The sequence below is a fragment of the Erinaceus europaeus genome, chromosome 14 (genome assembly GCF_950295315.1).
Source record: "Erinaceus europaeus chromosome 14, mEriEur2.1, whole genome shotgun sequence".
Classification (NCBI taxonomy): Eukaryota; Metazoa; Chordata; class Mammalia; order Eulipotyphla; family Erinaceidae; genus Erinaceus; species Erinaceus europaeus.
Window position 1 is genome coordinate 83,679,648 of NC_080175.1, and position 12,093 is coordinate 83,691,740.

The 12,093-nt window shown below is 37.5% G+C and overlaps 1 protein-coding gene across 1 annotated transcript in view; it reads left to right on the top strand.

Annotated features, from left to right (window-relative positions):
* PROS1 (protein S) overlaps positions 1-12,093 on the top strand; it is a 74,699-nt gene that overhangs the window by 31,800 nt on the left and 30,806 nt on the right. Inside the window, exons 7-9 of the mRNA XM_007532541.3 lie at positions 102-227; positions 3,331-3,452; positions 6,421-6,536. Of these exons, the coding sequence (XP_007532603.1) occupies positions 102-227; positions 3,331-3,452; positions 6,421-6,536 (364 nt within the window). The remainder of the gene's footprint in view (positions 1-101; positions 228-3,330; positions 3,453-6,420; positions 6,537-12,093) is intronic.

The following is a 12,093-nucleotide window of genomic DNA, read 5'->3' on the forward strand; positions in this document are numbered from 1 at the left end:
CGTGTATTAAACTAGATCCAGGAAACACAAATCAAAGGTTCTTTGCTAGTGTCTTCTGGCATGTGAAAAAATGTTTTTTAATTTATTGGTTTCATTTGTAGATGTGGATGAATGTTCTAAAACTCCAGGCATTTGTGGCACAGCTGTGTGCAAGAACATCCCAGGAGACTATGAATGTGAATGTGCTGAAGGCTACAGATATAATCCCATGTCAAAATCTTGTGAAGGTAGAGTTGTGGTGATGTCATTGCTGATGGTGAAGAGCATGGTTTTGAACACTGATCTGTTTGATATGAACAGTCAGATTTTCTAAGATTGCAGAGTACATGATATAATGTAGTCATTCCGGGTAATCATTGGCTTTGGCTTCCTTCCAGAGTAAAAGTATGTAAGACATGTGATCTTTAGGCTTATGCACTCCACTTAACTTTCTAAGCTGGACATGAATTGGAGACTTACAATGTATTAAAAAAGTAACATAAGAACATTTTGCACATAATTTAAAGGCCAATAGAGAATCAAAAGAATTTCAGTTGTAAGAAGAGCTCACATACAGAAAAGAAAGGTACATTCAAAATTTCTGTAGATAGTACAACTCTGAGGTTAGAAACTAGATTTTTTTTTTTTTCTTGGCCATTGGGGCTTCCCTACTCTGAGATGGTATTTTCACATGAATCATGAGAGGGCTGGGTGGTGGTGCACTTGGCTGAGTGCACATGCTACAATGCATAAGGATCTGGGTTCAAGCCCTGGTCTCCACCTGCAGAGGGAAAGCTTTGGAAGTAGTTGAAGCAGGGTTGCGTGTGTCTCTCTGTCTCTCTCCCTGTCTGTCTCCCCCTACCCTCTCTATTTCTGGCTGACTCTATCCAATAAATAATAATAATAAAAAGAAAGATCAAGAGACATAGACACAGAGAGGGAAAGACATCACAATACCAAAGCTTTCAACATTACAAATGGGGCCAGGCTTGAACTTACATCATGCTCATGGCAAAGCCAGAATTCTAGATGAGCTGTCTTGCTGACCTGAACATGAGCATTTTTATTTAACTTCATATTTATTTATTTATATATTTGAATTTATAAAATGAAAATATTGACAAAACCATAGGATAAGAGGGGTACAATTACACACAATTCCCACCACCAAAGCTTCGTGTCCTATCCCGTACTTTGAAAGCTTTCCTATTCTTTACCCCTCTGGGAGTATGGTCCTTATGGGGTACAGAAGGTGGAAGGTCTGGCTTCTGTAATTGCTTCCCTGCTGAACATGGGCATTGGCAGGTTGATTCATACTCCTAGCCTGTCTCTCTCTTTCCCTAGTGGGGCAGGAATCCGGGGAGGTGGGACTCCAGGACATATTGGTGGGGCCATCTGCCCAGGGCAGTCAGGGTGGCATCATGGCAGCATCTACAACTTGGTGGCCTTTTCTCAAGGCTGCACAGAATCCCAATGTACAGTGCACACGTGAAAAGAGTATGTCCGCATCTAGTTTTGTCCCTTTGCTTAGAAACCATGTAGAACACACTTGAGATGTTCTCTGTGACCTGGTGCGTTCCCACAGTGTTCAGGTCTTGTTTTGTGTTCTCAGGTGATCCTCTTTGTTTTCTAGTTGACTGGGGAGAGGAGAGGAGACAGGAGAGAAACACAGCTGCTGCTTTTCTTTAGTTCCACCTCTGAACATTAGCTTTTATATCAAGTTTTTCAATGATTTTTTTTGGTGCATGTATCAGTATGCCATTTATTCTAAAATAGGCGATATAATTCTGTTAAGTAGCCTGTGAAAGAAAAAAAGCCTTCATAATCAAATGACAACTGTGTGCTAGATGTCTGAGAGGTTTTTATTAGTCATGTCAGTGACTGTGGACTTGGAATTTTTAATATTTCAGTTGACTGAGTGCTGCATATTTAAGCTTCTATATGTGCTTAAACGCACTAGGAGGTTTTTTGTTTGTTTTTTTTGTTTATTTGCTTTTGCCTCCAGGCTTATCACTGGCAGGCTGCTCCTGGCGACCATTTTTCTTTTTTTTTTTTTTTTTGGGGAGGTAGAACAGAGAGAAACTGAGAGAGGAGAAGGAGATAGAGAGGGAGAGACACAGAGACACCTGCAGACCTGCTTCACCGCTGTGACGCATTACCCCTGCAGGTGGGGAGCGGGAGCTGAAACTGGGATCCTTGCTTGGGTCTTTGGGCTTTGTACTGTATGCACCTAACCCAGTGTGCCACCGCCTGGTCCCTATTAGGAGGATTTTTAACAAATCATGGGTATTAAGCATTATCTCATACTCTCTTTTAAGTTTTTGAAAAATTCACAATAGTTACCTGGATACAACTAATGAAAACTAGAACAAATATTCTATTGTGTCAAAGTGTATCTAAGTGTCTTCCTTTATCCATGCTAAGTATATAGCTGAATGGCATTTATCCTGTATTATCCAGTTATAACTTTAGTTTCCAAAATGTTCTCATCATACCAAACAGCAGCTTAGATTGCTGATTAATCCTCTCTCTCAAACCGTATTAACCTCTAGCCTCCTTTCTATCTATGAACTTGTCTAAATCAATTGAGTCATTGCTGCTACTAATCATTGCGTTAGGAAATACCTTCATATTGTCATTTTATTTTTAAAAATAGTTTATTTATTTTTGCAAGACAAAGATCAGAAAAGGGCTCTAATATTTTCAGTGCTGGGGACTGAACCTGAGACCTCAAGCATGCAACTTCCACACTGTCTGCTGAGCTGTCTCCCTGGCCACAATGTTGTCCTTTAATCCTCAGTTACGTAAGTCTTCAGATAAAAGAGATCTTCCTCATTTGTCTTTGGTACTTTGAGAGAGCTATGGCTGCAGTCATGAGGCAGGAACAGAATTTAGCTTGTGGAACTATATTCCTATTATTTTATAACCTCATAATTCACTATTAAGTCACTAATAATCAAATGAGAAAAAACTGTGATCTTTTCCTCCTTTCCCTTTTTCTTTCTTTTCCTCGAAGCAAAAAGTGTCTCATGGAATTCATAAAGTAAGAAAATACAGTTAACTTCACTTTTTTCCCCCCATATCAAAATAGGGATTTTGATATAATTGTTCTATTAATTATCATTTATTGGAAATTATTCTTTGTATTTCTTGGAGTATGTAAATAAAATGAAATTACACTTGTAACAATCAAATTTCATGCCTAGTATTTAAATGTGATTTGATGTCACAGGGATATTACTCACTGAGGCTGTATTGTCACTGGTTATCCTACACTAAAATTAGAAGGGTCCCTCATTTATTGGATTGATCATTTAGGAGGTATGAAGATTCATGTTTTCTTTTACCCAGATGTGGATGAATGCGCAGAGAATATGTGTGCTCAGCTATGTGTCAATTACCCAGGCAGTTACTCTTGTTATTGTGATGGGAAGAAAGGATTCAAACTTGCTCAAGATCAGAAGAGCTGTGAGGTAATAATATTCTGTAATATTAAATTTTCATCTGATGTCAAAAATGAAAATTCCAGGTACATATTCCAAATTAAGTACTGGCAAGGCAAATCAGGAAAATATAGAATGACTACATTCGCTATAAGTTCATGCAGGCAATGAATCACCATCTAGATGTTAATTGTGGTCATGTAAATTGCAAGCATTAGAGATAATTAGTGGCTGGGTAAAAAAAAAATGGTTTCAAGTAAGAAGCTCAGAGTTTAGAGAGTGATCACCTGTATATCCTATATGCTTACAAAATGCAAAGTAGATCTTTAAGTTATGAAATCTGAGGTTTTTGTTTCTCTTTGTGAGAAAACAGATCTTTCATAGATACTATTGTGAAAATATTTTCCTGTGTCTGCTTTCTTTGTCTTGCTCTGGCAAGTTTGATCCTGCCTTAGGCAAGTTAGTACTTGCAAGAGTGCTCATTAAACCGCGGATGAAGTAGCTGTCAGAATTGGATTTAGTGTAATTCAAGTTGTTCAGAGGAGTCCCTTTTGTTTTTGTATCTCTCCAACTTGCATTCAGTTATTCAAATTAAATTTGTAATTGGTAGAAAAATTGAATGGTGGGACTAGGTTCTAGTTTCTCCTCCTTGGAAAGATGTCAACATCTTAAGAGGGTTTTTGCCCCTCCCATAAATGTGAGCTACCTGTTAGAAACTCGTAGTCTCATCTCTGTATCTTTTTTTTTTCGTAGTACAAGTGAAGGTGATATATATATATATATTTTTTTTTTTTTAAATTAATTTCTTTATTGGGAAATTAATGTTTTACATTCAACAGTAAATACAATAGTTTGTACATGCATAACATTCCTCAGTTTCCCTTGTAATAATACAACCCCCACTATGTCATTTATCCTCCTTCATGGACCTGTATTCTCACCACCCACCCACCCCAGAGTCTTTTACTTTGGTGCAGTACGCCAATTCCATTTCAGGTTCTGCTTGTGTTTTCTTTTCTGATCTTGTTTTTCAACTTCTGCCTGAGAGTGAGATCATCCCATAGTGAAGGTGATATTTTATATGATTATGAGATTGAGAACTAGAATAAAATCTTTCTAAATAGTGACTTAAATGTGTGTATACCCAAATCTTTGTATCTGTTACCAAGGTAAAGTTGTGCATATAGAAATGTAACATTTCAGCTGGGAAGATAGTCAACTTGGATCACATCTCCACTTCGTCAAGCGCATGGCCTAGTTTGAGCTCAGCCTCCACAGCCATGGAGGAAGCTTCAATGCTCTGGCATTTCCCCATCTCTCTTTCTCTCTTTATCTATGTGCCTTCCTCCCTATCTACCAGCCTACTATCTACATACTTGAAAAAGTCAAGTGAGGGTGGTGAAGCCCCAGTGATGAGAAAAAGGTAACATTCCATACCTATGCTATTTACTTGATAAAAAAAGGTGAAGTTCAGTAATTGCCATGTGTAGTTATTTTGTTATTATTTTTATTGATATATTATGCTGCATTAGTGTTTGTTTTACAACTGAATCTATTATTATTTCAGTACTTACTATAGTTACATGGCATCAACTACTTTGGAATAGACTTAGTGAACTCTTTTTAAAATATATATTATTGGATAGAGACAGAGAAAAATTGAGAGGGTATTAGAGATAGGGAGGGAAAGAGACAAAGAGACACCTTCTCCACTCGTGAAGCTTTCCCCACTGCAGGTAGGGACCAGGGGCTTGAACTTGGATCCTTGTGCACTGTAATGTGTGCGTTTAGACAGGTGCGCTACCACCTGGCCATCTTATTGAACTTCTTGTTGGGGCCAACTTATTGAACTTCTTTTTTTATGTAATTAATTTATTTATTCCCCTTTGTTGCCCTTGTTATTTTATTATTGCAGTTATTATTGTTGTTGTCATTGTTGGATAGGACAGAGAGAAATGGAGAGAGGAGGGGAAGACAGAGAAGGGGAGAGAAAGGCTGCAGTACCACCCGACTCCCCTTATTGAACCTCTAAAAAGAAATGTTGAATTATTTCTGTACCTAGATTTAATACATTGTTGTGTACATGATCCCTGCCCCCATACCTTTTTCTCCAAATGCACCAATATTAACTGCTTTCCATATTAACACTAGCCTTACTTTCTATGAAAAAAAAATGATAGAAGATTTAATGAGCCTAAATCACTTTTTTTTTTCTAAAGTACTTGGAGACTAAGATGATATTTATCTTGTTTAGGTTCTTTGACAGTCCTTTTACAATGCTCAGGAAATATTTCTATAATAAGTGAATAAGTGAATGGCTGAGGAGCTATTTGTTATTTTTCACTTGAGTCCAAATTAAAGTTTTTCAGATATGATTCATGAATAACATTATGCCTGTTGTTAATTAGGATGTTATTATTGAAAAAAGATGATGTTTCAGACCAAGATTTGCAATGGAAGTTTAAAGATGAAGACGTAATACAGCCACCCCTATTGAACAAGACTTTAAAACATGTGCATTCATGATTTATTTGGTTGTTAGAAAAGTCATGATGCATTTTTGCATAGAAAACATAGGAAAATAAGTCACAACTTTTCTGAAAATCCAATATAAGGAAGTAGATGTTATTGCTTTGTAGTTCCCTAAAAAATTCTTAATTCATCTTAAAGATGAATTTGCTTCATGAGAGAGAGAGAGAGAGAGAGAGAGAGAGAGAAAGAAAGAGAGATACCAGAGCACTATTTCAGCATATGTGAAGCAGAGGATTGAACTCCGACTCTGATACATGTAAGGCCTGTGCTCTACCTGCTGAGCCGCCTCCCTGCGTTTCCAGGTTCAAACCCTGAAACCACCAGAAATCACAGCTGAGCAGTGCTCTGGTAAAAGCTAATAAACAGAAACCAAAAGCAAAACATTGGAAACTAGAAGAAGCATACATTACATGGCATAAACAGTGGGCATTGACTTAAGCATTTTATTTTGTTTTCTTTTCTCCAGGCAATTCCCATCTGCCTCCCCTTGGACCTTGACAAAAATTTTGAATTACTTTATTTGGCAGAGCAGTTTGTAGGAGTTGTTTTATATTTAAAATTTCGTTTGCCAGAAATTACCAGGTGAGGAGCCAATGTCAATGGTCATTTTTTAGAAGTAAATGTATGAAGTTTGTTGAAGAGAGGTGGCTAAAACTGTTTGAAATGTATAGAATTGTATTATTAATCAATTATATTAAGCAGTTTAAGTATATCATCAAATGATTTGATCAGTTCTAAAGTTGTTTTGTTCCTTCTTACAAGAAATTTTTGTACTACAGCCATACCTAATGATTGTAGGCTAACTCTCTTCTTCAAATATATATGTAAATTGATTTAATTATGATAGACAAGAACAAATATATATGTGAATTGATTTAATTAAGATAGACAAGGATAGAGGGGTACCATTCTACACAATTACCACTACCAGAGTTCCATATCCTGTCCCTCCATTGGAAGCTTTCCTATTCTTTATCCCTCTGGGAGCATGGACCCAGGATCATTATGGGGTGCAGAAGGTGGAAACTCTGACTTCTGTAATTGCTTCTCTGCTGAACATGGGTGTTGGCGGATCATTCCATACTCCCAGCCTGTTTCTATCTTTCCCTAGTGGGGCAGGGATCTGGAGAGACAGGGTTCCAGGGTACACTGCTGGGGTCATCTGCCCAGGGAAGTCAAATTGGTGTCATGGTAGCATCTGTAACTTGGTGGCTGAAAAAGCATTGCGATAGAAAGCAGAACAAATCGTTTAATAATCAGGAATCTGAAAGGAAGGTTAGAGTAGATGAGATTTGGGGGGGGTCTCCATTTTGGAAAAAGCTAGTAGGTCTATTTTAGGTAGGCCTATTTTCTCATCTTTCTTTCTGATTAATATATTTTTAATGATAAGATGAGAATATAAATTTGATATAGCTATGAAACTATCTTCTATACGTATTATAAAGACTAAATAATTAGAATCACTAAAATATTCTTTCCTGAAAAAAGTATTCTTTCTAGAATATACCTATATTCATAATTAAGGTATTGTTTCTAGAATATACTTATATTCGTAATTAAGGAAAAATTTATCATATTTTTATATTTAATTTTTTTTCATATACTCCTTAAGGAAATGCATCACATGACTTTATTTTTTGTGTTTTTATGGCATTATTGGAGGATTAATGGTTTACAGTAAATACCATTGTTGGTACATGAATGAAATTTCTCAGTTTTCTGAAAAACTCTCTTACCCCCAGCCTAGGTCCTACTCTGCCATCATGCTTCAGGAGCTGAAAGTGCCCTCCAGAGTCCTTTACATTGGTGCAATACATGCCTTTTTTTTTTAAGTTCATGTATTTATTCCTTTTTGTTGCCCTTGTTGTTTCATTATTGTAGTTATTATTGTTGTTACTGATGTCATCGTTGTTGGATAGAACAGAGAGAAATGGACAGAGGAGGGGAAGACAGAGCGGGGAAGAGAAAGACACCTGCAGACCTGCTTCACTGGGGGCTCCAACCAGGATCTTTACGCCGGTCCTTGCACTTTGCGCCACTTGCACTTCGCTGTGCTACCGCCCGACTGCCTTTACTTTTTAATATTTATTTATTTCATATAATACAGAGGAGAGAGGAAGAGAGAAAACAGAAGGGAATGGGAGAGGAGAGGAAGGGAAGAAAGGGGAGGGCTGGAGTGACTGAGAATCACTGAGTACATGTGGGGACAGGGATCAAATCTTGAGCCTCAGTCCTAGAAGTCCTAAGCTCTGTCAGTTGAGCTGTTTCCTTGGCTACTACCATATGATTTTAGTTGACTATATAATTTATCTACTTAAGTATACTTTAGAGAGTGAGTACTTATATTTTTGAATCATTATTCTGCTTTCATTATCAATTTATCTCTGAAGTATACATTGTTGAAACTAGAAAAAGAGCCACTGGGATTTTTTGTTTCTTTGTTTTTTAGAGTAATGGAAAGTAAACATTTTCCAAGATTGATTTTAGAATATAATTTTTTTTCCTCCAGCGTTATAGCTGGAGTTCTGTGCCAGCACTACCAATCTACCGCTTCTGGTGGCCGTTTCTTCCATCTTATTGGATAGGACAGAGAGAAATTGAGAGGGAAGGGGAGATAGTGAGAGAGAGAGAGAGAGAGAGAGAGAGAGAGAGAGAGAGAGAGGCCTGCAGACCTGCTTCACCGCCAGTGGGGTGCTGTGGGCTCTAACTGACATCCTTGTCCAAATCCTTGTGCTTAGTACTATGTGTGCTTAGCCCAGTGCTCACTGCCGGCCCTCCCCTCCCCCCCATACAGATTTTAAAATATTTTAATCATGGATATTTAGAATTCAACAGATATAATAAGTATTTATTATGTACTTCAATTAAAATGACAGATTTTTATTAAGAAACATTCATATTTATTCTAGCATCCACTGATATAAAAGTACTCCTTCTACATTTTACCCCTCAAAACCCAGTGTTTCCTTTAGCATCTCAGAGCAAATACCCTCTGATACTGATCTTGAATAAAGGCAACTCTTCCATGATATAAGGTGAGAAAGAGAAAAGTTAATTACGGTATACCATCAAGCATTTATAGAGTGATTTATTGCTGATGATTCATAATAGCTTGGGCTCAAAAGTGGATGAAATTCTATATGTATTTTTTTTTCCAGTATGTTTTTCTACTGGCTACATTATTTAGTCTAAAAACTACTGAAATATATTTTGTATACATACATGTAGATATATCTTAAATACTCAGTTTTATGAAATCTTTTTTTACTAGAGCATTTTTCAGCATTGGTTTAGGATGTACTGGGGATTGAGCCTGGCATCCCTGGGACCTGAGACATGCAGATTCTGTGCTTTAGCATACCGAACTAGCCTGGCATCCCTGGGACCTGAGACATGCAGATTCTGTGCTTTAGCATACCGAACTATTCCCCTGGCTTTGTGAAACTCTGTAGCCAACACAAAGAATAATTAATTAACATGCATTTGCTTTTGTTTTGCAAGTTCTTTCACCTCTTTCTGAAGTACTCACTGTGCTTAAAAGTTAACAAATTCATCTTTTCACTTGATAATGCTGCTGAAAAAGAATAAATTGTTACCCAGTATAAAGAACCAGTATGGAGGTATGTTCCAGGAAAAAAAAAAAGTCACTCTTTGAATTACTGGATTAGCACAAATTTACAGAGAGGAAATTATCTCCATAATAGTATCATCTTCTGAAGGATCCTGAACATACACAGTTGGTTTTTTGGCAAGCAAAATATGATTATGAAAGAGAATAGAAGTTCTCATCCGGGATCCTGGGTCCATACTCCCAGCGGGATAAAGAATAGGGAAGCTGTCACAGGAGGGGATTGGATATGGAGCTCTGGGGGTGGGCAATGTGTGGAAATGTACCCCTTTTATCCTATGGTCTGGCCAATGTTTCCATTTTATAAATAAAATAAAATATAAAAAAAGAAGCTCTTATTCCAAGGACATAGTTGTTCTCCTTCCTTTGTTCCTTCCTTTTTTTTTAAAAAAAAAATTTATTATTTTTTTATTTTCCAGAGCATTGCTCAGCTCTTGCTTATGGTGATGCTGGTATTGAACCTTAGACCTCAGAGTCTCAGGCCTGAAAGACTTTTTGCATAACCATTATACTATCTCCCCAGCTCAATAGATTTTTTTTTTTCTCTTAAACATAGTCTGAGTTCAGTAAATTACCACTAAATTGTCAGACATACTTAACTCTACATTTATTGTATGGTAATTTCTTTGGAATTCTAAGTACTAAGATATTTATTCTATAACCTTTATATGATATAAGGTATCTCAAATAAGGTATATATGATAAATAAGGTATATATGATATATTTATTCTATAACCTTTATATGATATAAGGTATCTCAAATAAGGTATATATGATAAACAAGGTATATATGATATATTTATTCTATAACCTTTATATGATATAAGGTATCTCAAATAAGGTATATATTCCTCAATGCAAATGATGCCTCTACTTCTTTTACTGTAAAGTGTTACGAAATTCTTTTTTTTTTTTTTTTTATGGTCCTTGAGTTCTAAGAGCAAACTTTGTATTAAACATTTCACAAGGCAGATGTCCTGCAACTGGATTAAGCTTTCTTTTTTTTTATTTTTTATTTTTTATTTAAGAAAGGATTAATTAACAAAACCATAGGGTAGGAGGGGTACAACTCCACACAATTCCCACCACCCAATCCCCATAACCCATCCCCTCCCATGATAGCTTTCCCATTCTCTATCCCTCTGGGAGCATGGACCCAGGGTCATTGTGGGTTGCAGAAGGTAGAAGGTCTGGCTTCTGTAATTGCTTCCCCGCTGAACATGGGCGTTGACTGGTCGGTCCATACTCCCAGTCTGCCTCTCTCTTTCCCTAGTAGGGTGGGTCTCTGGGGAAGCTGAGCTCCAGGACATATTGGTGGGGTCTTCAATCCAGGGAAGTCTGGCCGGCATCCTGATGATACCTGGAACCTGGTGACTGAAAAGAGAGTTAACATACAAAGCCAAGCAAATTGTTGAGCAATCATGGACCCAAAGCTTGGAAAAGTGGAGAGGAAGTATTAGGCAGGTACTCACTGCAAACTGTAGTGTACTTCTGCTTTCTTACTTTGGTGCCATACTCCAAACTCAGTCAATTTCTGCTTTGTGTTTCTACTTCTTTTTTTTTTTTTTACATGCATAACATTCCCCAGATTCCCATTTAACAATACAACCCCCACTATTTCATTCATCATTTTTCATGGACCTGTATTCTCCTCACCCACCCACCCACCCCAGAGTCTTTTACTTTGGTGTAATACTCCAATTCCATTTCAGGTTCGACTTGTGTTTTCTTTTCTAATCTTGTTTTTCAACTTCGGCCTGAGAGTGAGATCATCCCATATTCATCCTTCTGTTTCTGACTTATTTCACTCAACATGATTTTTTCAAGGTCCATCCAAGATCGGCTGAAAACTGTGAAGTCACCATTTTTAACAGCTGAGTAGTATTCCATTGTGTATATATACCACAACTTGCTCAGCCACTCATCTGTTGTTGGACACCTGGGTTGCTTCCAGGTTTTGGCTATTACAAATTGTGCTGCCAAGAACATATGTGTACACAGATCTTTTTGGATGGATGTGTTGGGTTCTTTAGGATATATCCCCAGGAGAGGAATTGCAGGGTCATAGGGTAGGTCCATTTCTAGCCTTCTGAGAGTTCTCCAGACTGTTCTCCACAGAGGTTGGACCAATTGACATTCGCACCAGCAGTGCAGGAGGGTTCCTTTGACCCCACACCCTCTCCAGCATTTGCTGCTGTTACCTTTTCTGATGTGTGACATTCTCACAGGAGTGAAGTGATATCTCATTGTTGTCTTGATTTGCATTTCTCTGACAATCAGAGACTTGGAGCATTTTTTCATGTGTTTCTCGGCCTTTTGGATCTCTTCTGTGGTGAATATTCTGTCCAAGTCCTCCCCCCATTTTTGGATGGGGTTATTTGTTGTCTTGTTGTTGAGTCTGGCAAGCTCTTTATATATGTTGGTTATTAAACTCTTATCTGATGTATGGCATGTAAAGATCTTCTCCCATTCTGTGAGGGGTCTCTTGGTTTGGGTAGTGGTTTCTTTTG